The 27,795-nt window shown below is 30.9% G+C and overlaps 4 protein-coding genes across 12 annotated transcripts; 3 read left to right on the top strand and 1 right to left on the bottom strand.

Moving 5' to 3' along the window:
* Positions 1 to 3,688: 3,688 nt before the first annotated feature.
* LOC130946220 (putative ubiquitin-conjugating enzyme E2 38) lies at positions 3,689 to 4,585 on the bottom strand. The gene is made up of 2 exons (XM_057874891.1): positions 4,395 to 4,585; positions 3,689 to 4,298 (listed from the first exon to the last, which is right to left on the bottom strand). The coding sequence occupies exons 1-2, from the start codon at positions 4,583 to 4,585 to the stop codon at positions 3,689 to 3,691; spliced, it is 801 nt and encodes a 266-aa protein (XP_057730874.1).
* A 2,821-nt stretch (positions 4,586 to 7,406) lies between these two features.
* On the top strand, positions 7,407 to 12,435 carry LOC130946905 (E3 ubiquitin-protein ligase RGLG2-like). The gene is made up of 12 exons (XM_057875800.1): positions 7,407 to 7,657; positions 8,377 to 8,643; positions 9,338 to 9,422; positions 9,512 to 9,652; positions 9,745 to 9,858; positions 9,941 to 10,038; positions 10,259 to 10,338; positions 10,409 to 10,514; positions 10,628 to 10,755; positions 10,981 to 11,170; positions 11,283 to 11,339; positions 12,209 to 12,435. The coding sequence occupies exons 2-12, from the start codon at positions 8,389 to 8,391 to the stop codon at positions 12,287 to 12,289; spliced, it is 1,335 nt and encodes a 444-aa protein (XP_057731783.1). The 5' UTR covers positions 7,407 to 7,657; positions 8,377 to 8,388; the 3' UTR covers positions 12,290 to 12,435.
* Positions 12,436 to 13,971: 1,536 nt separating this feature from the next.
* LOC130946537 (pentatricopeptide repeat-containing protein At3g53360, mitochondrial) lies at positions 13,972 to 21,358 on the top strand. Of its 9 annotated transcripts, none has more exons than XR_009072292.1 (4): positions 14,087 to 14,502; positions 15,445 to 15,518; positions 15,658 to 18,220; positions 19,014 to 19,247. XR_009072292.1 is itself a non-coding variant. In XM_057875307.1 (4 exons), the coding sequence occupies exons 3-4, from the start codon at positions 15,952 to 15,954 to the stop codon at positions 17,991 to 17,993; spliced, it is 1,941 nt and encodes a 646-aa protein (XP_057731290.1). In that variant the 5' UTR covers positions 14,087 to 14,502; positions 15,445 to 15,518; positions 15,658 to 15,951; the 3' UTR covers positions 17,994 to 18,422. The 9 variants fall into 9 exon arrangements, 7 of the variants coding, with proteins under 7 accessions (XP_057731289.1, XP_057731290.1, XP_057731288.1 ...); XR_009072293.1 differs by having other exon boundaries at positions 19,025 to 19,176; XM_057875307.1 differs by lacking the exon at positions 19,014 to 19,247 and having other exon boundaries at positions 15,658 to 15,954; positions 16,056 to 18,422.
* Positions 21,359 to 22,520: 1,162 nt separating this feature from the next.
* Positions 22,521 to 23,168, top strand: LOC130946976 (3'-5' exonuclease-like). The gene has a single exon (XM_057875891.1). The coding sequence runs from the start codon at positions 22,535 to 22,537 to the stop codon at positions 23,153 to 23,155; it is 621 nt and encodes a 206-aa protein (XP_057731874.1). The 5' UTR covers positions 22,521 to 22,534; the 3' UTR covers positions 23,156 to 23,168.
* The last annotated feature ends 4,627 nt before the right edge of the window (positions 23,169 to 27,795 follow it).

Here is a 27,795-nt window from a genome sequence, read left to right as displayed (position 1 = left end):
CACCGCAATATCTCCCTCGTGATTTGCAACACCGCCGACCGTCGCCCGCCGCAGAGCCGTTATTGTCGCGATTCGCAGCGACATCGATCACCACAGCGCCCTCCTCGTTGCGATTTGCAGCCTGCCACCACCATATCGCCGTTCTCGTTGCAATTTGCGCCGTTGCCACTACTGCCGCAGCCCTTTCCCACACGATCCGCCACCACCACCGCAACTCTCCTCTCCTCGCGATTTGCAATTTATCGCCGCAGCCCCTCTTCCCCACCACCACCGTCTTAGCCCTTTCCCTCGCGATTCACAGATCACCTTCTCTCCCCGACGCATGCCCACCAACACGGTAACTAACGGGTCTCTACAGTGTTGTTTCAGTTTTTTTATTTTTTTATTTTTTATTAAATTTTTCATATTTGAAGAAAGGTGTTTTGGATGTTTTGGGGTTTTTTAATGTTTTGATATATTTTTTTCATAAAATTGCAGGTCTTTTTATGAAGAAAGGTATTTTATGTTTGGAATTTATGTGGCTTTTTATTTTTTGTCATATTTCATGTACTTATTAAATTTATTCTAATTGCTTCAATGAAATAAAATTATGAAGATTTACATATTCATATTTTGGCTACTTATATATTTATATTTTTTTGCTAGTTTTTAGTTGGTGTCTAGTTGTCATTATATATATTCCTTTTTAAAAATCTAAAAAGTTAAAAGTTGAGAGCACCATAATTTTTCATTAGTTGAGGACATATGTAGAGCATAAGAATTATATCATGCCTTTACATTGTGACATAAGCACCAAGATAAAACCAAGTTTCTAAAGAGTTGTTCTACTTGTTATGTATTTTAATTTATGTTTTACTTTTGTTTTGGTGAATGTTTCTTTTACATTCAAACTATGCTTATGGTTTTAAATTAACTCATATTTTTTTGTCTTAATTTTTGCTTTGTGCTGCTGAAATTAGTTTATGGTAATTGTTAGATATAAAATCAGTTAACCTAAGAAATTAAACTATTGATAGTGCCATTTTGTATACTTAATGTGTCTATATTAATAGTAAAAATGAAACTGTTTCGGTTGTTGTCTTTATTCGCTAAACTTAGATGATTGTGTTTGTTTCAGGGATTGTTTGGGTTTAGTTTTGTGTTTTTTGATTGATGTTTATTATTTTTTTTGACAGATTATGAGAATTTTTACAAGAGTAAGAAAATTTCGAAAGAGGAGGATAAAAAAATATAGGTCCAAATAGATGTGTCTTTAATAGTTATAGGATTACTATAACTAAATAGATATAACAAACAATAAAACTTACATTGATGTTAATATATTTACAGAGAAATTGAGTAGCTTGAAAAAATAATGTGCACATTCATATATACTTAGAAAGTTTATTGATGAATAAATTAGGTTCTTTGAGATTCAAAATAAGAATCTAATAAAATTTTAAGAGTATAAATTACTTAATCTAAAAAATGTTGAAAATTCAGCAAAAAAAAAAAAATTTAAAATTTAGCTAAAAATTCAAAATTTAATGGCAACTAGAATTATGATGACTATCTAATTAAAACCACCCAAACCTCCAAAGATGATCATCAAGGTTTGATTAAAATAAACATATGTACAGGAACAAAAGTTAATTTTTTTTGTTTAAGATTAGTATCAATAAGTGTTGCTTATTCAATCTTCTTCCCCAAGCCAATCTTCATGACCTTAGCAACTAGGGCAGTGCACTTTTTACGCTAGCAACACTCTTGATCACGCAATCTGAAATGGAGCTTCAATTTCTCTATATAACCTACTTGAGAGACTAAGTTAGTCGTAGCTTTCTTCGTATGGGGATGGGAAACTAGCGGCGTCTTGTACTTGTGACGACGACGTTGACCTGTGCCGGAGTTTGTGGCGGCAGCGATGAGAAGTGACGTTGCCGACGATTGTATTCGTTCAAGCGGTGACGAGACCGACGAACTGGACAAGAAAAGCACATAGACGACAGTGATCAGCTTCTTTAAAAACGACGACTACGACGGTGTTTCAGCAACTTTAGTGTATAGGATAACAGTGAATTAAAAAAATTGAATGAGTGTTTTGCCTATTAAAAATTGACAGATTTTAACAGATTCCTTCTTACGTAACACAATTGTTAAATTAAATGAATACCACATCGCATGAATATTCATAAATTTTGTTTTTCTCGTCATCCGTTTGCACTTTTACTTGGCATGCGGGGGATACTTTAATAATTTGAAAACAATTTTCTTTCAAACCAAAATAAAAAAAATAGATATTTAATTTTATTCTTAATAGCGAGTCAAGTTAAAATAAAGTATCCCAGTGTCCAATAACTACTAATAGAAAACATCAAAGAAAAAGTTATAAACAAAAACATCAATATTATAAAAACAATAAATGAAAAATTGATAAAAAAAAATTAAAACTTACTAAAAATAATAGTATAAAAAAGCGTTGTTTGTAAAACATGATCATGAAAAAAATACAAATACAAATACAAAAAGTTTGATCAAGTATCTGTTGTTATAAATAAGATTGAATAACAAAATTAATTGAAAAACAATTTCTTCAACTATTTCTAAATTTAATAATTAAATGTAAAAACTATAATTTGTTATTTCTGCTAAATAAGAATTAAAAAAAAAACAGACAAAATTTTAACATTCAAACAAATCAAACGTTCGATATATATTTCAAACACTAAGCTAAACATATTTGTAATTTTTAAGAATTAAATAGCTTATATATTTTTATAAAAAATTATTATTCTTTATATAAAAGATGGTAATGCCCGAAAGATGAATAATTAGAAGCTGTATTTTTAAAATCAGGTGATTGTCGATAAAAATGGATACAAAATGTTATTGAATTGAATATTTCTGTTTTTTTTATATATAAAAAGAGAAAATATATATTGCGTTAATATTAGAGAAAAGCTATAAAATGCCAAGGTTTTGATAGTTCTATATAAAGTAGTATTTTCATTAAATCACATATTTATATAATATTTTTGTTTATTATAAACTATGCAATTCACACATATATTTTTTCATTGAGTTATACTAGTTAATCAATGATTTTTTTGAACAATATGAATAACTACCAATAAAATAAAAATACACTACACATATAAATTATCTACTTAAATTTTAATATTAGAATAAACATCTACACACCTAGTGAAATGAACATCTAATATATCTCTTGTTTACATTGTTTAGTATTTTCATTGTCTACCTATATTTTTTCTTTCTTATTAACCTATCTTCATACTTTGGTCTTTCTTTAAAAATAATATGAAAGAATAAGAAAAGAAAAGAATGTGGCCTTTTATTGATTGTTGATTGAATTGAATTGTAAATTATGAAAGTAAAACTAAATATATATAGAACATTGGTTTAAGAAATAAGATAAAGAAAAGATAAGATAATAAAACTTAAAATTGTAATTGAATTTATGTATTCTATTGGGCTGAATTTGTGGGACATGAAACCTTTTTATTGTTGTCATGAGCTAAGGTCGAATAGTAGTTTAATATAATATAAAAAAAGAAGAATTTTTTTTCTTTTTTATTATCAAAATTTATAAATCCGAAAACATTCACTAAAAAAATTCGTAACCTTAACTAATCTCAATTATAATTTGCACATTAACAATAACATAAAGCAACAAAATCTCTATTATTTACATAATACACAATGGCAATTTGGAGTATCCATTTTTCTTCGTGATGTTGTTGCACTTTGCTTCCTCATAATCATGATTAACAACTTGATTACAATGATGCTTACAATAACTTCCATTAGCTTCAAACGCCTTGATGAGCTTCCAGAATAGATTCTTCATAGTTTCATCCTTAGAATCCATATAATTCTTAAAGTTTCTAAGAATTGCATGGGCTTGAGTTCTAAAATGTCCCTTAACCAAGATTTCAAAACCCTCCAATGGTGACTCTAGCATCACAAGCATGGCCTCCCATGTTCTAATAATTAGAACATTTTTTTTATTGCTTGAAAACTCATCATTGAGAAATCCTTGAATAGTGACAAGTATATCTAATATTCTAAATGGATTTGAAGAACATTTTCTCTTAGAGTGTGGTAGGTTGACTTTTCCACTCTTTTTCAAATTTGGATTCAAATCATAGTCATAAGAATGGTAGAAAAGTTTAGGAGGTTGATTAGGGTAATCACAAGTAAAACATATGTCGAAGCAAAATAATGCGTTATAATAAATGGTGTTAGGAGGACCTTTTATTATAGCTCTCATAAGATAAGGTCTTGACTCATAAACCCTAACATAAATTGAAGAGTTTATTAGATTTAAATCTAATACTTCCCATTCTCTCCTAATTATGAAATTTACAGAATTTTTTTCACTAATGTGATACTTAACGAAGTTGTCGTGACTAGAGAATCGATGATCAGTCGGAGAAGATTGTACCTTGTCAAAATTCTTTATCTTCCAAAAATTCATCTCAAGTTCATCTTGTAATTCTTCAATCTCTCCATAAATTTGTGCAACTAGCAATGTTTGTTCTTCCTTTGGCTTCTCTAATGGTAATTTGCTTTCTTCGTCCATGATTGATGAAAATTGTTTGCTTCAAATATGAGTAATGATGGAATAAAATACTAGTTGAAACCTGAATCTCAATATTTTTTTGGTGACCGAAAAGAAAATCAAACAACAATCAAAAAAAGAAAAAATAAAATAAGAAACTCTTTAAAAAAAAAGACAGTCATGCTAAATATTATTTTCAGATTTTTATTAAAGTAACCTGAATCTAAATACGAGTAAGATTAGATAGATTATTTATATTATCAAGAAGGCGTTTAAATTTAAATAATTAATAAAAAGATAACATTGTTGTTTAAATTTGAATCTTAACAGATTATTAGATTCTAATCTAAATCTATTTGGATACTATATTTGATTTAAAACTAAATGAATACCACGCTACACGTTTAAATATTCATGAATTTTATTTTTATTGTGTCGTCAATTTGTATTTAGAGGAGTGATAGGGGTTAGTAGATATTGTGATTTGTAACGTAATCATTAATTAATTATTAATAATGTTTTTAATGGTGTGAGATTTTATCTAACTGTAAAAAATTATTCCTTTTTTTTTTGTTAATTAAGTACTGATCAGATTTTGATAAAAATGCTGGCTCCTTAGACTTTCTCTTTGCTTTTATACTCGGCATGTGCAAAATATTTTAATAATTTAGAAGCAAATTTAAGTTTTTTTTTTCTAAAATCAAAATAAAAAGAAAGTAGATATATACTTTAATAATTTGAAAACAAATTTAAGTTTTTCTTTTTTTTTTCCAAACCAAAATAGAAAGAAAATAGATATCTAATCTTATCTTAGACTGAAGTTAAAATGAAGTGCTCACTAACTACCAGTAGTAGGTTTGAAATTGAATATCAGTTCTTAATGATTGTATTGTGAATTTGTGACAGCTATTTTCAAATTTTCATTTTTTTTAAAACTATTTTCAGTTTTTGATTTATTCATAAACAGAAGAACCGTATTGGCGTATTATTGTATCATATATCGTTATCATACATACACTCATATCAATCATATTTGATATGTGACAAACCAAAAAGTGAAACAAACAACGCCCGTGGTATCCCAATCCAACCACACCCATCTATAATAAATGATCAATCATTACATAAACAAATTAAAAAAAGTGAAAATTTTAAAAATAAAGATAAAATATTTAAAATAAAAATAAAATTTATTAAATATTAATTTTTTAATAAATTATACACAATCTAACAGATATCATAACATTTATTATATATTTTTTTTACTAAAAATTGACGATTTTTTAAGTGAATATAAAAAAATTATGTTATTTAAATTATAATTCATTAACTAATTTTCTAACATTATTATTGTTGTTGTTAAAATAATTTACTTTGTTAAAAAAATAAAAGATAATTATAAACTTTAGAAGGCTTTTTTTTATTCCGAATAATAAAAATGTTGTTTGTTTAGAAAATATAGTAGAAAGAAGAGAAATTGAATTAAATAATATTTTTTTATTTATATCTATATACATGTATTTGATACAATTATCAACATAATTCAGTCCTTGTTTTATCTTAGTAATTTGTGAAAAAACAAAAGAATTAATCATCTCAAAACACAATTTTATAATAGTTTATCTAATCCGTACCTACCATTATTGTTGTTTTTAGAGTAATCATTATCATTATTATTAAGTTATAAGTCAAATAACCTCATAAGCGCTTATACTGAATATAACGAAAGATAGAGGGAGAGCGCAACTTTTTTTTTTTTCGTCCAACACATTAACTAATTTTTTTTAATTTTAAATTTTAAATTTAAATTTTCTATTATAAATTTTAAATTTAAATTCTAAATCTAAAAAGCTGAAACATAATTTTATTATAAAAAATAGTTAAAATTTATAATAAAATATATAAATTTAAAATTTAAAATTTTAAAAAAATTAATTAATGTGTTAGACGAAAAAAAAAAAAGTTGCGCGGCTCATTAGAAACTAATTCCTATATATTTTCAATTAAAAAAAAAATAATGAATACGACAGCAGCAACACTAATAGGAACAAAGAGAGCGAAAGGAAATTTTTTTTTCCATATTTTGATGAATAATACAAGAAAACACATGATTAATAATTTTTAACCAAACTTATTATAAAAAAGATAAAACGAGTTTACAATTTATGTAGTTAAACTTGGTCACCTCAACCAAATCAAAACACATGAACAAGGCATATCATCATTTGTTTGAAAATCAAGTTCAACTCTAAATTTAATTTTTTCTCTGAATATCTACTAATTTAATAAATTAAAAACTAATTTACTGTGAATTCAATGAGTTATTATATATATAAAATATAATTTAAATTTATAATATTTATTTAAATAGACGAATAAATTTATTATTAACCAACATAAATTAATTTCTATTTAAATTTAGATATTATCATCTTTATCTATACTATATACTTACTATATATAATAGAAATACAAGAGAAATTTGGTATATATATTTTCTTTTTCAAAATGTCAAATATACTGTTGTTTTAGTAATTTTTAATAATTAATTTTAATTATAAAAAATATATAATATATAATTAAGATCAACTGTTAATACTGATATATTTTTCTAAAATATAATTAGATAAAACCTCAAACACCCCTAATCCCAATCCAAGGGCCTAATCCCTACACCGCTTGATAAGAACGCAAATCAAAACCTGGGTGCTAAGCATTAAGCAACATTTTAATATGATTATGATTGTTTTTTTCACTTATTCAGAACATAGATTGATGATTTAACAATAAACAGTTTTCCTTTTTAATCTCTTTTTTTTTTTTTGGTCTGCCTAACAAAGTGAGTGAGTGAAAAGTGAAGTGCTAAGAGAAACTTCGTGGAAGCAACAACCTCTCTCCACCACTTACCAATCAATCAAAATCAAACATTTTGTTTTGTTTGTAACATAAAAACAATATCATAAGCATAAACATATCCATTGCTTCTATCTCTAAATCCAGTGTCACTGAAGACACTCAAACACACCAAAAGCTTCGATCTTTGTTAGTGTGTTATGCTTTTTCACTTCATTCTCTCTTACCCACCTCTTCAAGGTATAATCTTTCTTTCTTTATTTTATTTTTCTTATGCATTTTCATTTTTTCCTCATTTTTTGCTTGCTTTATTTGTCAGCTTTTCTGTTTCTGATGTCAAAGTTTCCAAAAGTATCTTTTTTTTTTCACAAAAAGGAAAAAAAAAGGGGGTTTGGTATGTAAGAGTTTTGGAACTAATGTGAAAAGGGATTGAAATAGAAATCATGGGATTCTTTTGTGTAGTTTTCATGATTTAAAAAAAAATTGAAAATCAAGTTTATTATTATAATGCAAATTGGGGGTGTATCTTGACTTTTGCATAATGTGAATTGTGATTTTCATGAATTTTTTAAGGTAGGGAGAGAAAAAAAAAGTGTTATTTTTTTAATTTCACTTAGATTGAGCTTGAAAAAGTGCAGTACAGTTCTTAAAGATTTGATCTTTGATTGTTTTTATTGTGTTGCTGAATATTCTGCAAGATAAACAATTTAGCTTGAAAATTGAAAAACAAGTTTATTATTAAAATGCAAATTGGGGTGTTGTTTTGACTTTTGCTTTATGTGAATTGTGATTTTCATAATTTTTATAATAATGTGGGAAAAAAAAGTTACTTAGATTTTCCTTAAGAGCTAAAAAAATGTGTCTTTGATCTCTTGAGCTTGATAAGACACAGCTCTTAGAGTTAAAAAGATTTGATTTTTAATGATTTCATTTCATGGGGCTTCTGAATTTATCTGCAGGATAAAGAATCTATGGGTGGATCAAGTTCTAAAAGAAGTAGTTCTAGGCGTTCAACCACGAGGTCGAATTCAAATTCATGGTACCCTCAATATCAAACACCTTCTTATGCACAAAACCCTCAGTATCATGAGCCTCAGGGTTATCAATATCATGGCAATACATCTCAAAGCTATGGTGGCAGCGGGAGTGGCCGTCCCGCGGAGCAGAAGAAGAGGTTGGATAGGAAGTATTCGAGGATAGATGACAATTATCATAGCTTGGAGCAGGTAATTTTATCTCCCTAGTCTCTGCTGGTATCTCTGGAACGATTTTCAGGGTTGTCGTTGCAGAATAACTCGGTTCTTGTTTGCGAATTGCATGATAATTGGCATCTCTAGAAAGATTTTTCGGCGTTGTGCCGAAAAATGAAACTGGTCAAGGTTATCAAACACTCGAGTTAATTTTATTTACAAGTTTAGTTTACAATTCAATTAAACTATACTTCACGAATACAGGTGTACTCTCGAGTTTGGTAACTTTGAAATTGGTCATGTTGGAACTCATGCACTTTTATGTCAAAGTTTGAGAAACAAGAATCTGTTTAGGTGTTCAGCTCTTCAGGTCATGAATTATTTCGGAACATTATTGCCATTGCTATCAAATTGCTTAGAATTTTCTAAAGTTTGAGGGGAACTCCTTTTTTCCGGTCTTGTGACTGTTGCTTTTAGTTGTTACTTGAAATTGTTATTATAAAGGTGGCGCCGGATTTGGTACAAGAAATCATCTCTCGTCTATTGGGTGCAAGTTTTGTACATACATCTTGTTGCACATTGGCCATCTTTTTGTACATAGCTATTCGTTTCGTTTTGGCATTGTGTTGGAGGATGTAAAGATGTTTTTGTTTTTTATTTTAGCCTTAGTTATTCTAAATTAATTTGTTTTCTTTTTCTGACATTTTGAATCAAATTTTCATATTCGAAGGTAACCGATGCTCTGGCAGGTGCTGGCCTAGAATCTTCCAACCTCATTGTTGGTATTGATTTTACAAAGAGCAACGAGTGGACAGGTTTTGATTCGGTCGACTTCTCTCTTTTCTATTTTCTATTTTCTCCTGCTTGTTTTGCTTCAACGTGCATAGCTTGTCGTTTTGACCAGGTGGAAGATCATTTCAAAGGAGATGCTTGCATCACATTGGTCACGAGCAAAATCCATACGAACAAGCTATATCTATCATTGGGAAAACATTGTCTTCCTTCGATGAGGATAACCTGATTCCTTGTTTTGGGTTCGGTGATGGTAATTCGAGAAACACTGTTATGATCTCTTTAAAATCCGATAGTTAATGTTCTTGTGAGTTACATTATGTCTGCACGTTTACATATTGGCAGCATCGACACATGACCAAGAAGTTTTTAGTTTCTACCCGGATGATAGATTTTGTCACGGATTTGAAGAAGTGTTGTCACGATATCGGGAATTAGTCCCTCAATTAAGGCTTGCAGGTCAATTAAGCTTCATTTCATTTTTTTAGCATTCTTAGTTTGCCTCTTTTTTATGCCGTTTTTGCCTTCCAACTTGCGACAGGACCGACATCATTTGCCCCAATTATTGAGATGGCAATCTCCATTGTTGAGCAAAGTGGAGGCCAGTACCATGTCTTATTGATCATAGCTGATGGACAGGTAAAATCTTTTTCAAATTGAATTTGAAAATAATAAAAGTGATTTACGCGAATAGCATACACCGAAATCCTTAATCTAAGGTTTTCTGTTAAATCATTTTTTACGTATTCCCTCTTAATGCATAAGGTTTTAGTTCTCAGTCTCACTTCTTAAATGTGGCTGCTGATAAATAACATTAGAGTTTTCATATTGAAATATTGAGGATTGTTACTTGTTGCAGGTAACAAGAAGTGTTGATACGGAGCGTGGTCAATTGAGTGCGCAAGAAAAGAACACGGTAGAAGCTATCGTGAAAGCAAGGTACTTATATAACTGTTTCGCTTTATTCATTGTTTTGGTTATCATATTTCTAAAACGTGCTTGTTGACAGCGAATATCCCTTATCAATCATTCTTGTTGGAGTTGGCGACGGGCCGTGGGACATGATGAGAGAATTTGATGATAACATCCCTGCCCGAGCATTTGATAATTTCCAGGTATGTATCGCCTGCGAAGGTATCAGTTTCGTGGTTCACAATTCATTTATATTTCTATTAATGTTAAGCTTCATTTTCACCCCTTCTTTTTTGTAAAATTATTCCTTCCATAGTTTGTGAATTTCACGGAAATAATGTCAAAGAACATGGATCGATCACGTAAGGAAGCAGAGTTTGCACTTGCTGCTTTGATGGAAATACCCTCTCAGTACAAGGCAACACTAGAACTTAACATATTGGGGTAATGAAGTTAACCCTTTTTTTTTACTTAATTTTCAAAATAAATGTCACTTTCATTTGTTTGGTATAATGGAAAACTAATGTATCCGGTGTAAATTGTATCCGAATACATTGAATTTCCAATTTACCAAAAGTGAAAGTGATGTATATTTCGAAACGGAGGGAGTAGTAGTCTTTGCAAGCTTCGCATAACGAAGTCATTTACATCGTATTATTTCTTGAGCAGTGCTCGCAGAGGGAAAGATATAGACAGGATTGCTCTACCACCGCCGCTATATGGTTCCAATACGCCATCTTATAACTCTCCGAAAGCTTCGCGACAAAACAGTTTCCGCCCCACTGCGCCATCTCACAGTCAAAGACACGATGATGTTTTTCCCGCACATCCTCCTGCGACTTCTGCATCTGATAACCAGGTACTTGGACAGTTGAACACACTTTTTTACTCTCATGCTTTTGTATCTTACTTTCAACTTTCCTTGTGAATTACCGTTACTCTGAACCTTCATTATAATGTGATTCTTGCAGCTTTGTCCTATTTGTCTTACTGATCCCAAGAACATGGCATTTGGTTGTGGGCATCAGGTAAGAATCCACTCGATTCAATGCTTTCTCACATGCATGACACGAGAAAAACTTTCATGCTCGTGGCGTATCATTAGACTGTTTGATAAGTGTCCCGAGATAGAAAATAAAGATATCATCTTTGTTTTCGTCTTTGGTCTTTCCGGGAGTGTTTGGATAGTGTAGGGACAAAACCGAGCTTGTGGAGACAAAATTATGAAAGAAAATTATTTTGTATCTCGTTTGATTGCGACCATAAAGGTAAATTTTTGTCTTAGTGTTCTGTCTTCACAGCCGATTCCACCTAGAGGGATAAAGCTTTGTTGTTGTATTCTGTCTTCACGGTTTCCACTTTTCCGTCACAAATTCTTAGTCTAAACATGATAGATGCATTTTGCATGTTTTGGACTTTTGGTATACAAAAATGTTACGTGTGCACTAAAAATCAGCCACTATATATTTGTACATAACTACATATGTTGTTTTACACACTTTCAATATGTATTTTTGTATTTTAACATGTATTTTCAACAAATGGCTAATTTTTTGTATACACGGAGCATAGTTGTTTTGTCTCTGAGAGAAATACAAAGACAAGAAAATTGAATCTTCTATCCCAATTGTGTTTTCTATCTTCAATCAGTGTCTTTGTATTTCTTTTCTAAGACAATTATCATGATCATGCACAATCACTCATTTTTCTTATTTTATGTATAACCTCCTAATGCTATAACTGAAATTAATTAATAATTGCTTGTGAATATTTTTAGAGCTTGTTATACATGATTGAATGAGCCTGCTATAATTCTTTTATTATTATTATTATTATTATTATTATTATTATTATTATTATTATTATTTTGAATTATTTTTGGTAATTTGCATTGCAGACATGCTGTGAATGTGGACAAGAGCTTGAATTATGCCCCATATGCAGGAGTACTATTGACACAAGAATTAAACTTTATTAATGTTATATATCTCAATTTTTTTTAAGAAAAAAAAGAAAGGATTGTGTGCAACTTTCTTGGTGAGGTGTGTAAGTAGGATGGGCAACAAAATATTGCTTATTCAGGTCCTTATTTGTAAATATTTTGGTATTTATTGGTTCAACAAATCTATGCTTTTGGCTTATTTTTATATTTCATTTACATGTGGTGGTTCATCAACATAATGCTCCTTGCCCCTCATTAGGTAGGGATTTAATTATTTAATAATTTTTTAATTTAATTGTATTTTTATTTTTTAATTTTTAAAAATAATATTAAATAAAAAAGTGATTTTAATTTTAGTTATATTTTTTAAATATAATTTAAATTTTATATTAATTAGAATCACTATAAAATATATATTTTTCCAAACCATCTAACATTGTCGGTGGAACAACATAGTTGTGTGAATTATTTGGATACCAAAATTCCTTAAATTTCACTAGTGAATAATGGTGACACTAATTTAGTGATGGGATATGACATGAAACATGATGAGTTGGACAAGGTTGTTTTTGTATTTTTGTACATTTATTTAGGAGTGCTTTATATATTTATTGATGAACAAGCCTAATATGCAAGTGAGAGCTTAAAGCAACTTATTATCTTATCCACAACTAACTTTTCATTGACTCAATAATACACTTTTAAGAAAAGCAAATGTCTCTCCTAATGGACTTAATAGACTAAATTATATTTAATATATTGATAATGTAAAATAGTTTTACACATGTATTTAATTATATAATGTCACATTATTAAAAATAATTATTTTTATTGACCACGTAAATAGTTATGTAAAAAAATAAATATGATTACATATTATATAAATATTTTATATTATCAATAAATCAAAATTAAACTCATAATATGATATAATGTATAACATGGCTTAGAGGGTAATTTTGCTTTGCCCTTATACCATGATCAAAATGTGAATAGCTTAGCTTTTCACAAATACTTCAAAAAAAGTCAATATTTCCAAAATCCTAAATGTCATTTTTTCTGTTCCTATTTTCTAAAACTACCATATTATTATCAATGAATTTGGATCTTTTAAATTTTAGATTTTCATTTTAGAGAATAAAGTAAAATCTCTTACCATTGAATATTTTTTCTCTCATATTTTTTCTTAGTCCTACTTATAAAATAAATGATAATAAATCATACTTTATCATCTAAAGTAAAATTTAAAATTTAGAGAATCCAAATCTATTATTAATGATAGTGAATTAATAGGTATTAATATGCTTATTAATTTATTTTGTTATTAATTAATATGTGTAATAAAAATAAAATATAAAATAAATTAAGATGGTAAAATTATGTTCTTGGATTTAGATGTTAGTAAAAAAAAATAGACTTAATTTTTTATTATATCAATCACATCTTTCTAAATCATCGAAGTTGACTCAATATTTTTAAGCATTAATCTAAAATTAAAATAAGTTTTTTATAAGTTTATTTTAATACACTAAATAGCATAAAATAATTTATATAATGATCAAATTACATTTTTTAATTATTATTTGCACTACAACTATAAAAAGTAAATATTTTTCCTAATGTATCACTATGTAATTTCATGCCTAAACAATTTATCAATTTTTATTTTTCATATTATTTATTTTACCTAATTAATAAATAATTGAATATATCGGTATTCTAGTTTTTGTCAATTTAACTAATCGTATCTCCGTTGACCAGAAACTTGATCGGAACCGCCTCTGGCGGTGGTCAACCCTCTCTTTTCCCTCATTGCTTCCTCAAGGTGCATACTTTTACTCCTTTACTAACAAGTTTGTTTTTTTCCGTGCGTTTTCAATTTCATTTGGCATCTTCAATTTCACTATAATGAATATTTTGTGTTAGGGTTTACGGGTTACTAATTACTGGTATTACTTCTGACTTTGCGAGAAGTTGTGAAATTTGTTAATTCAGAACTTCATTTTTAGTTGGATTTTTGTATAATGAGTTGGGATTTTACTCATTAAGATGTAAAGTTTGAGCTTTTACGTTTTGCTTATAGATTTAGCTTTTAGTTGCAAACTCTACTTTTAACACCCTTGATAGTGTGAACTATGAAGCTGAGAGATTAAACCCACACTTATAGCAGTAAGCAAAGCTTCAAGCTTTTGAAACTTAGATAATTAGAGAGTAAATGCTGAACTTAGCTCCCTGCTTCAGCACCACGGGTCAGTGCCTCCTTCTTTGGTTTGCTTGTCAATAATCTTCATTTTCCAGTCATAAAATTGCAGGAATGATGACATAGGAAGTATCAATGGCAGCGTGAAATTCGTTCACAAATATATAGTAATATAGCACTCTATGTGTTTGTTACTTTGCTTGACAGAAATTGGAACTTTTTAACTACTTCTAGTTTGATATTTCAATAACTCTTTTGCCATCTTAGTGTTAGTATGGGTTTGCTACTAGTTCGTTTTTATTCTTGTGGTGTGAATGTTAAAGTACATAATTTGTGAATGATATAGCATATAATTTGTGGGTGTCTAAATCTTGATGAGTTAGAATGATTTGAGTACAAAGATCTGATTTCAATGCTGAGTTTTATGTTAGTTGCGGTAGAGATACTTTCATTTAACACTGGAGAGGAGAAGAAGGGAGAAGAGGTCTAGGATGAGATTAATTTTTGGGAGTGAGGTTATACTTCATGATTTAGGCCGGGGACCAATTTGAGCCAAACAAAATCATTTGATGTCATCCTCCGCGTCAGCTAGCCATTGGAGTCCCACGTGAGCACATAACCGTCCATGTTGGAGTGCTCTTAGGGACTAACGTGATCATGGTGAAAATTTTGGGCACCAATTTGATGCAATATATTTTTCGGGGAACAACTTGATTCAATTGTGAGATTTTAGGGACTACTTGAGCATTTACTCGATAATTAGATATCTTTCCACTAAGAGCTGCTACAAAGATGAAAGATGTTTTCGTTTCAATTAGCAGAGTGCTAATATACATCTTCATGCATTTCCATTTGAGAAGGAAATACTATAATTTTGTTAACTGCCCAAATTTTAGGATATATATAGTCGCTGGTTAATTCTAAACTGGCCAGTTTCATTTAACATTGCCATTGAGCGCAAAAATTTGATTCTTGTGTATGGTTCTTGCAGAAAGAAGCTGTTCACTTGGTTTTCAATGTTGGATTCGATTGCATCTCATTTTGTCAGTCTCATTGGCATCATAGGTAACATTTTTTATTTCAGCATTGCTCAACTTTTTGTTACTGGATTTGTAGGCACCTTTTTATTTCTTAATCTTTTTGCTATCGTTGTGAGCAATGAAACATCAAAACCTAATGGCTTCTTCCTGTTGAATTCATCTAGATAGAGGAGGCAGGTCAAGATGGAAGCTCTAGCCAAGAGTTTTAGTACTCTTGCTTTTTAATTATTCCATGTCAATGATTACTCAAGGACAAGTTCGATATTTATCTAAATGCGTAAAACCTATGATACAACCAACACCAAGCAGCAGTTACATCGATTTGATGTGCAAGCAGCACCATTACGAAGAAGCACTCCATGCATTCGATTTCTATATAAAGAACTCAAGTATCCAGCTGGAACCAAGCACATATACGAATTTAATACTGGCTTGTACTAACTCTAGATCTCTTGAATATGGTAGGAAAGTTCATGATCACATTTTAAATTCCAACCATCGACCAGACATTGTTCTGCATAATCATATTCTTAATATGTATGGAAAATGTGGTTCTTTGAAGGATGCTAGAAAAGTTTTTGAAGCAATGCAGCTGAGAAATGTGGTCTCATGGACATTAATGATCTCTGGATACTCTCAAAACAGTAAAGAGAATGATGCCATCATCATGTATTTGCAAATGCTGCGATCGGGACATTTACCAGACCAGTTAACCTTTGGAAGCATACTCAAGGCTTGCTCTATTGCAGGTGATATAACTTTAGGTTGGCAGCTGCATGGCCATGTAATCAAATTAGGATTTGGTTATCATCTGATTGCACAAAATGCTCTTATTGCAATGTATACAAAATTTGGACAAATTGATCACGCCTCAGATGTGTTTACTACAATCTCTACAAAGGATTTGATTTCTTGGGGTTCCATGATTACAGGGTTTACCCAATTTGGTAATGAGATAGATGCTTTATATCTTTTCAGAGACATGCTCAGGCAGGGTTCCTATCAGCCAAATGAATTTATATTTGGTAGTGTTTTCAGTGCTTGCAGCAGCCTGCTAGAGCCAGAATTCGGAAGGCAAATACATGGAGTATGTACTAAATTTGGTTTAGGGAGGAATACTTTTGCTGGATGTTCGCTCTCAGATATGTATGCAAAACTTGGATTCTTACCTTCAGCAAAACTTGCATTTTATCATATTGAAAGCCCTGATTTAGTGTCATGGAATGCAATTATTGCAGCATTTGCTGACAGTGGTGATGCTAATGAATCCATATATTTTTTCTGTCAGATGATGGATTCGGGATTGGTCCCAGATAGCATTACATGCCTCTCCTTACTTTCTGCTTGTGGGAGCTCGATGGCACTCAACCAAGGCAAGCAAATTCATTCCTACGGTATCAAACTAGGATTCGATAAGCATGCACCTGTTTGCAACTCTTTACTAACCATGTACACGAAGTGTTCAAATCTACAAGATGCATTTAATGTTTTTGAAGATATAAGCGAGAATGCCAATTTAGTCTCGTGGAATGCAATTCTTTCAGCTTGCTTGCAGCATAAACAAGCAGGAGAGTCTTTCAGATTGTTTAAACTAATGATTTCTTCTGCAAATAGACCTGACAATATCACCATAATGAACTTATTAGGAACTTGCGCAGAATTAGCTTCATTGGAAGCCGGGAATCAAGTCCATTGCCTTAGTGTTAAAAGTGGACTTGTGCTAGATGTTTCTGTCTGCAATGGATTGATTGACATGTATGCAAAGTGTGGATCACTTAAATCTGCTCAAAATGTTTTTGATTCAACTCTCAACCAAAATGTTATCTCATGGAGTAGTTTGATTGTTGGTTATGCACAATTTGGGCTTGCACATGAAGCACTTAATCTCTTCAGAAGAATGAGAAAGTTTGGTATTCACCCTAATGAGGTCACATATCTTGGGGTTCTCAGCGCATGCAGTCACATTGGATTGGTGGAGGAAGGATGGCACCTATATAAAACCATGCAAGTCGAACTAGGTATTCCACCAAGAAGAGAGCACTTCTCATGCATGGTTGATTTGCTTGCTCGAGCTGGATGCTTGAATGAAGCAGAGACTTTTATCATGAAAACAGGATTTGACCCCGATATTACTACGTGGAAAACTCTCCTATCTGCTTGCAAAACTCATGGTAATGTTGACATTGCGAAGCGAGCTGCAGAAAATATACTAAAGCTTGATCCTTCCAGCTCTGCTGCAATGGTGTTACTTTGCAATATTCATGCTTCTGCCGGAAACTGGGAAGATGTTGCCAAACTAAGGAGCTTGATGAAACAAACAGGTGTACCAAAGGTTCCTGGTCAGAGTTGGATAGAAGTCAAGGATAAGATCCATGTGTTCTTCTCAGATGATACATCACATCCTCAAAGGGAAAAAATATACACAATGCTTGAAGAGTTATGGTTGCAGATGTTGGATGATGGTTATGATAGTTGCAAATGGTTAGACATTGACATTTAGTGAGGAAGTTAGTTGGAAGGTTTCATCGAAGCTATGCTTTTTTTGGTTCCCGATTGAACAACCTGCATCCAAGTCCTTATACTAAGAACCCAACTAACCTATCCCAAACCGGGACTACAGATTAAGGGACCAAGGGACTTACAATATTGACCAATCCCATATTGGTTTGTTGAAACTATGCTGCTGATATGTGACAGATAGGGTGAGTTAAGCTCCACTTAAACAAGGTATGCATCAGTTATTGGGATTGATGATATGCAGTATGCCTCTAAGTTATATCTTGTTTAATGCCATATATCACTTTGGGCTAAATAGATTGTTGCATATAATATATGACAATGAGTTATATGTTAATCAATGTAAGTTATTAAAATTTTTGTTGGAGATATTCTTATTTCTTTTGTATAGGAAAAATTATCTCTTCTATTATTCTCTTTTTTCTTCTATCTCTCTTCTTTATATTAAATGGTCAATATTACTTATTACTTTATGGAGTAAATATTTCTTACTGTAGTAAAAGTTAAGAATGCATTTGTATATAAGGATATAATTGACAATATAATGATAAATTTTAAATAAAAAATGACATTGTGGAACAAAAAATAAGGTATCATATTTAATGAATGAGGGAGTATAAGATTATGTTAATCAATTGGATTCTCACCAAACACTCAACTGCTATTTACTTCCTTCAAGACACCACCACTCTTATTAAATTAAATCCTAATCAATCATCACACACTATATGATAATTAGGTTAAGATTTTGTCAAATTAATTTCTTCTTTACAAGAGCATGACTTCTAGTTCTAGTTACTCGCCCCCAACCAAAACAATGTCATGAAACATTACCCTTATATTGCTAAATCTTATAATTACCATAACCCTCTAGGCATCATCATCACATGGTGTATGAAACAATGGTCATAATAATTTCTTGCACCAAATCCATGATTATCACAATCTTAATCTTGATCATCTTTTGTGCTGTGTTGATTAATGGTGCCAATGTAAAATCTAGTTCCTCTATAGGCACCAAAGGGCAATGGCAACTTCTACTTCACAATTCTGGCGTGGTCAGCATGCACATGGCTTTGACCAATCGGAACACGGTTATAATGTTTGACCAAACCGGAGCTGGCCAATCAGGTTACAAATTAAGAAAACGCTACAATGGAACACGGTGCACCACAAGTCACAATGATCTTGTGGATCCTACATGCTATGCACACTCAGTAGAGTATGACATTGCTGCTAACAAAGTTAGGCCTTTGAGGCTTGACACTGATACATGGTGTTCCTCTGGTTCATTTCTTAGCAATGGAACACTATTGCAAACTGGTGGATATGGCAATCGAGCTAAAAGCATAAGATTCTGTAGACCCTGTGGTGGTGGTGGTGGAAAGAATCTTACATGTGGTTGGATTCAATCAAAGAAGACCCTTTTTGATGAACGGCGGTATGCTTCTAGTCAAATACTCGCAGAACATGACAGAGTTGTTGTTGTTGGTGGAAGAAACGTATTCACATATGAATATGTACCAAAAATTAATCATGAAGAAAAATCTTTTGCTCTTCCATTCTTGCACCAAACCAATGACAAAAATTCAGGAGGGAACAATCTCTATCCTTTTCTTCATTTATCATCTGATGGGAACTTGTTCATTTTCGCAAACCATGATTCAATCCTGCTCAATGCGAGAAGGAACCGGGTGATCAAGACATTCCCTCGGATCCCCGGACATGGATCAAGAAACTATCCAAGTTCAGGCTCATCTGTGATGCTACCTTTACATCATAAGGACAAGTTCCAAAAGGTGGAAGTTATGGTATGTGGTGGTTCTACTACTGGGGCATTCAGGGCTGCTAACAAAGGCATGTTCCTAGAAGGCTTAAGATCATGTGGGAGAATGGTAATTACAGGTAAGAGTTAGAATTTCAAGTGTAAATAATTTGGTCTGATATGGGTTAAGATGTGGTGTGTGACATTTTTATGGTTTATCATTTAATTTGTTAATTTAGAAATTTTCAGAATTATCTTTTAGTGGATTGTATGAGTAGTAGCATATATCTATTTCCCCATGATTCTATTAATTTGACTTGAGTCAAGATAAAAATTACTTAAAAACTTGTGTTTGGAAATTTTCTGGATCTGTCACTGCAGGTAACCATCACAAATGGAACATGGAGTACATGCCGCAACCGCGCCTCCTCCATGACATGCTGATTCTCCCAACTGGCCAAATTTTGATCATCAATGGAGCAAAACATGGTTGTGCAGGGTTTGACAATGCAAGAAATGCTTCTCTTGAACCATACCTGTATAACCCCAAAAAGATATTTGGGAAGAGGTTCAAGGTGCTTAAGTCCACAAGCATTGCCAGAATGCACCATTCATCAGCAACCCTTCTTCCTGATGGAAGGGTCTTGGTTGGTGGTGGCAACCCTCATCCAAGGTATTACTTTTTAAAATTTATAAAACTTACAATGAAATCTCAACCATTAAGAAGCGAAAATTTTAATACAAAAATGTGTCTTTTATTATCATTTTCACTATTATTATTAAAGAACGGTGAAGGGAAGCCTTGGAGCAACGATTGAGTTGTCTCCGTGTGACCTGAAGGTCACGGGTTCAGATGTGGAATAAGCCACCGATATAATTATTAAGTTTAGGTTGCCTACATTGCACCCTTTGGGTGCAGCTCCTCCCCAGATTCTGCGTTAACGCGGGATGTTTATACACCAAACTATTAACGACGCTAGAGTATAATTCCTATGATTATTCAGTTGATTATTATTCATAACAGGTACATATTTCGCAATGTGGCATACCCAACAGAATTGAGACTCCAAGCATTTGTTCCACACTACATGGACAAGAGGTACCATAACAAGAGGCCTATGAACTTAACCATAGAATATGGTAATCAAATTGGGTACGGTAAAGAGTTTAGAGTGAAGTTTATGGTGGTTAAGAAGGGGCAAATTAGTAATAATACTGTAACGTTCAGTGCATATGCACCACCATTTACTACACATGCATTTGGCATGAATCAAAGGATGCTTAAGCTTAGGTGCAATAGAATGGATGTGAGCAAAAATGGTTCAGTGAATGCAATTTTGGAAGCACCACCATCATCTTTTGTTGCACCTTCTGGTTACTACTTGCTCACTGTTGTTAATGCTGGAATTCCAAGCATTTCTCAATGGATTAGGTTCACACATAATGGTTAGTTGATTCATTTAATATACAATTTAGGAGTACTAATTACCTAGGAGTTTTCTCATATACAAAATGTCTAATGATAATGCTTATTATTATTATGTTATAGATTATAGATAATAAAATTGTTTCCAACCATTTATTTGAGCGTTAACAATTTAATTATGAACAATGTTATTACAACTTTTTATTTTTGGGTTAGATCAAATTTGACTCCTCTGGTATGAGATGTGATATGAAATCTAATTGGTGTAAGTCAAAATTTCAAACGTTTATTTTTTTGGTGACTAAATAGAAAAGAAAGAAAAAAAAAAGAGACAAAACCAAAAAAATAATAAAAGAATAGAGTCTCTTCAATTTCAAACGTTCATTTAATAATAATAAAGAATTTTCATGATTGCATGCAATTTGTAAATACATATCAATGATCATTGATAATAGTAAGACATTAGGATTTGAATTAAAGTTTGAACGTGTGATTTATTCAGTTAATTGATTTTGAATTAAAGTTTAAACGTGTGATCTATTCAGTTAATTGATTGAGAGACAAATTCGTTTCAATTCCAACAAGCTTTTTAGTATATTCCAAAATAATAACTAAAATTTATATTTGAGAGAGATAAATTAAATATAAACTTATTTTTCTTTATTTTTAGAAATTAAATATAAGGCTAACTTATCCCAAAAATTAGCTTAATATTTTAGAGACTTTATTTTTGAAAGGTGTCGAACTTATAATAGAAGGAAATAACATTTCTTTTAGTAGAAAGTGATCAAACTGCATTAAGAATTTATGGTTCATTATGGAATCCAAAATTCCAAATTTTATTGCTTTAACCACGCCTTATTTTATTGGTCAATGCAATATTTTGTTGTATAATATCTTTAGAGCATTATTTAGCTAAATCTATGAAGATTTATATAATTAGAAATTGATTGATTTTTGTTAATTTTTAATAATCAAGATTACATTAGCTCTTTTAAAAGTTTTGGTTTCTTAAAATTTAAATACAAATTCAAATATGTAACAAACTAAAATAAAATAATAGAAGATCAATCTAAAGATACTATCTAAACCTAATGATAAAGATAAAACAGAATAAAATTAAATCCTAATAATTATTCTAAAGGTAACCTTTCGAAACATTAGATTGCTATATATACAAATCAAATCTTCAGTATATTTGATTTTTTAAATTCCATAATTTTACAATGATGCCAAAAGGCACAAATTTTTTTCCCCTATATTAGATTGTTATTTCTTTATGATCAATTTATATTTTTTCTCTCCTTCTTAATCATCAAATTAACTTGTCTCTATGAAGATGGTTTTCATGGAAGACAATTCAAGTTCAAAATATGTGGTGCTTTTTGATGGATTAAGCATTGAAACAATCATAACTCACAAAGCCAGCATAGTTGAGGAGTGGATTCAAGAAATTTCATCAAAAGAAGACATGATTATTGGATTGGATACCGAATGGACCAAAGATAAAAACAAGACAAAGGTGGCAATTTTGCAATTATGTATTGAGGATAAGTGTTTAATCTTTCAATTTTTCTTCAATAATATTGTTCCTCAATGTCTTAGGAGCTTTCTTATGGATCCTAACTTCAAATTTGTTGGGGTTGGAATTGAGAATGATATCAAGAGACTCAAGAGTGATTATGGGTTGGAGTGCAAAAATGGCATAGATTTGGCTACTTTTGCAGGAGAAAAATGTGATCAAAATTATTCATCTAGAGGGTTGAAATTTTTGGCCAAAGAACTTGTGGGGCTTGATATGAAGAAGTCAAAGGATATTTGCACTAGTGAATGGAAGTCAAAGGAGTTGACCAAAGATCAAATTGAATATGCATGCATTGATGCCTATGCTTCTTACAAAATTGGCCACTATCTCCTTCTTCAAAAGAAAGAGGTTTACCCTAAACCTATCTAAATGATGTTTCTTATGTATGTAATTTGTTTTTTTTTTAAGGATTATAGGTTTTTTTTTCTCTCCAAAATTAGGAGTGAGATTCGAACCGAAACTTTTAGATGAAGATATGTAAATTATGTCATTTGAGTTATAGTTTGTTGGCAAGAATGATAGGTTTATTAAGAATATGTTTCTTATTCTTTTTAACTCATTGATCTTATAATTGTTTTTGTTTATTGAATTAGCTCTATTATTGTAAATTTTTCTTAGTTTTTTAAAACTAATGATTAATATAACTTTATATTGTTAAGCAATTTTGATCATTGTTATCACGGATAACAACTAAATTGGTTTTTGGGTGCTAATAATATTCAATGATTTAATTTGAATTTTAACAAAATTTGTAACTTTAAATAATTTTTATTAATATAAAATTTGTAACTTTAACAAAATTATTATAAAGATTTAATTAAAAATTTAGTAAAATTATAAAAATTAATAAAATAATAATTTAATTACTTTGTCGATGTTATAGTTTTACTGAATTTTTAATTAGATTCTTATATATTTTTTAATAGAATTTTTACACTATATCAAATTTTGTAATAAAATTTTTATTGTGATAAAAATGCTGAAATAATAGTAAAAATTTAATTATAAAATTTAATGTGATATAAAATAATAAAATTTAATTAAAAATTTGATAAATTATAAAAAAATATAGAATAATTAAATCTAAAATAATTAAATATTTATCCTTTAAAGATTCTTTATCTTTTAAATTAATTTTAAGTTGAGTCATGTTGACATGGCACCACGTGGAAAGCTGGGTTTCAACCGAACAAGATGCATATAAGTTAGGTCGTGTTTGACGCTTACTTTTACGTGTGTAATTCTATTGATGCTAGCTGTAAAAAAAATATAAAATATATAGGCTCTTGTATACATGTGAATGGATAGAAATGAAGACAGACATGGATGAGAAATAAGAAAAAAAAATATCATATTGGGGTGATTTTGTTAGAATTCAAGAATATGGAAGAATACTTTTTAAAAAATATTTAGCTAAATTTGTGTAAAAAGTTCATATTATTTGGAGCTTTCATGATTTTTTTATATGTGTAGGTGGGAGTTTTTTAGTATGATATATGAAAATGGGAAAGTAGTTTTTTTTTTTAATTTTACAAACAAAATCTTTATTAATTTATATTATTATTAACTGTTTTTATCACTATATACTACACATAAAAAATTATCAATCATGTATTTTTATATTTATACGTATTACTTTATACATATTTTTAGTTTAATAATTATTGACTATTAAAATAGTCAAACTTTTTTTTAGTAGTATAATAAAAAATTTTGAGATACCAAATACTAATATATAGTAATTGATTGATGGCTAAATTTTTATATCGGTATAATTAGGTATTTATTATAATTGATCTTTTAATTAGTTATTATTTATAAAATTTTAATAAAATAATTATCATAATTATTTTTAGATATTGTGTCTCACATTTTTTATATATTTAAAATTTAAAATTATATCTTCTTAAAGTTAAATATTCAAATTTAAATTTAAACTTAATAAAATAAAAATAATAACCCAAAATTAAACTCTAATCAAATTAAATTAAAATAATACTATCAAAATCAATCTTTTTCGATTCTGAATTGTATAGAATTATTTAACAAGAGAAATGAACGTAATTATTTTTGAATGAGTTTCAGATGCGTTAAAAAATTATTTAGTGAGTAATTTTGTAATTTTAGATGTGTTAAAAATTATTTATGTTAAAAAAATACAAACACGAGTATAAACGAATTTTAGATTTGTATACAAAATATTGTGCGTTATCTTGTTAAAAAATAATTTATATTAAAAAAATATAAGTATAAACTTAAATAATTTTAAATATATACTAAGAATATTTTATTTGTTATCTTGTTATTTTAGATGTGTTATAAATATATGTAAAATAATAAAAAAATTTAACAAAACAAGGATGCGACAAAGAGAAATAAAGTAATTCAAATACAAGAGATTTACTAAGTAGTGCTTTATCATGCAATCAAGTAGTTAATTTCCAATTTCTAGTCAATTTTTTTTTTTTTTGTGACCGAAATAAATTAAACAAAGAAAAACAAAATAAACAAAATAAGGAATTGCTTAAATAGAGGGGCAGTCCCGTTTAAGATTACTCTTAAACTCTTCCCAAGGTTAAAGAAGCTCCACATGCGAAAGTTGTAACTTCATCGCCATCTTTGTCATAGTATCTGCCACCGTGTTTGCATCTCTCATAATCAAACGAAAGTCAACACACCAATTCCAATGCATGATATCTCTTATTTTGAGCACCAATGGATCAATAAACCCAAAACCATCTTGAGTAACAAGATTAAATGCTTCCACACAATCCGTCTCACAAATAACATCTCGTTGACCCACATCCCAAGCTAAGAGATATCCTCTCCAAATAGCAAACAATTCTCCTTGAAGAATACTATTACTCTCAATCATTCCCAAACACCCCATTTGCCAACTCCCATTACAATCTCTAATAACACAAGCAAAACCAACACTATCACCCGAACAAAAATAACTAGCATCACAATTAATCTTAAAAGTACCAATGGATGGGGATTCCAAAAACCATTTAGAGTAGAGGGAAGGGACATACATTGTAATTTAAAAATATTCCTAAGCTCCTTTTCTGAAGTTAATGCCAGACAAATCACTTTTTCCGGAGGCCAAGTTTCATGGGGATTAAATATGTCATTATTCCTTACTCGCCATATCCACCAAAGTCCTGAAAAGAACTTGAACGGATGCTCTCTGCTATGATACAAGAACCAGTTCTTCAAATCCAAATGATGACAAGAAATATCCAACCTATGCCAGACAAGCTGAGCTTTTGGACAATCCCGAATACAATGTAAAACCGATTCCTGGCTAGAAAGACATCTTGGACACCTATCCGATGACGACATCCCTCTTCTAAAGCGAAAACTTGCAGTAGGAAGAGCCTCCTTAAGACACAACCAAGCCAAAAACTTATGCTTTTCCGGAACAAGCTGACGCCAAAGCCAAAGCCAATTCTCCCGCTCCTCCCAACCAAACAGTTGCTTACACAACCACAAGTAACCATTGCGTGAGTTAGTTATAGACTTTGGCAGCAGACCCACGCCAATACCAACCCACTTCCGGACCTGCTTGTTCATCTGGATTGTAAGAGAGAATATTACCTTTCAGATTTTGAGATAAAGGAGAATAAAGAATATCCAAATGCCACCTACCAACCGACCAAATATCTTGTATCCGGATATTCGAATCAGAAATGTGAACATAATCCATCTCATTAGATAACCGTCCTTCTCTCCTCCAGCTAGAAAACCAAAAATTCTAGTTCAAATCTCCAATACACCAAGCAAACCCATCATTCAACACTTCCCAAGCCTTGCAAAGACACCTCCAAATGGGAGAGTCCTTATTCTTAGGATAACTAAAACAGTCATATAGAGATGATCGGTACTTGGCATCCAACAATTGGACCCATAGCTTGTTTGGCTGCTGGAAAAAAGTCCAAATTAGCTTCCCAAGAAGAGCAATATTTACACAATAAGGATCTCTAATCCCCAAACCTCCATATTTTTTTGGAGTAACTAGTACCTTCCAACTAACAAGATTCAATCATCTTCCATCAACTTGTCCTTTCCAAAGAAAATTTCTCATCATAGACTCCAATTTACTAATAATTCCTTTGGGAAAAATAGATACCTGCATCTGGTACGTGGGAATAGCAGCGGCAACAGAATTAACCAAGCAGAGTCTACCAGCCCAATTGAGTAAACTCCCTTTCCAGCTTGCTAGCCTACTCTGAACCTTATCCAGGACACCATTGAAAGCTGAACGAGTCACCCTAGAATGGCTAAGGGTAACTCCAAAATACTTGCCCAAGTCCTGGACAAATCTGATAGAGGATACCCCAGTGAAAATCTCTTTCCTTGTTGCAGAGACATTCTTAGAGCAAAGCGCTTTAGACTTCTCCACATTAATCTTCATCCCAGATACTTTGCAAAAAGTCTCTAAAACCAACATCACATTTTGCACTTGTCTCTTTGTAGCTTTACAGAATAGAAGCAAGTCATCCGCAAACATTAAGTGGGATATTCTTGGTCCCCCTCTAGAAATAGCAACCGGCTCCCACAAGCCCAAATTAACCTGATGACTAATAAAGCATGCCAATCGCTCCATACACAACACAAAAAGATAGGGTGACATAGGATATCCTTGTCTAAGACCTCGACTAGGAGTAAAGCCATTCAGACGACTCCCATTCCAAAGAATAGATAAAGAAGAAGCAGTGACACAATTCATAATCAAATTAAGTGTAGGAATAGGAAAACCAAAACTCTTAAGGGTATGAGCTAAAAACCTCCAGTCAACTCTGTCATAAGCCTTCTCTAGATCAATTTTAAAGGCCAGTGTGCCTTTCTTTGATTTAGTCTTCTTCATAAAGTGGAGGACTTCTTGAGCAATAATGATGTTGTCAGGAGTTCCTCGTCTCGGAATAAATCTTCCTTGAAGCGGGCCAACAATATCGACAAGATGAGGACGAAGCCTATTAACAAGGACCTTCGTGATGATCTTATAA

This window comes from Arachis stenosperma, chromosome 8, assembly GCF_014773155.1.
Source record: "Arachis stenosperma cultivar V10309 chromosome 8, arast.V10309.gnm1.PFL2, whole genome shotgun sequence".
Taxonomy (NCBI): Eukaryota; Viridiplantae; Streptophyta; class Magnoliopsida; order Fabales; family Fabaceae; genus Arachis; species Arachis stenosperma.
This window is presented reverse-complemented; position numbering and strand designations above follow the sequence as displayed.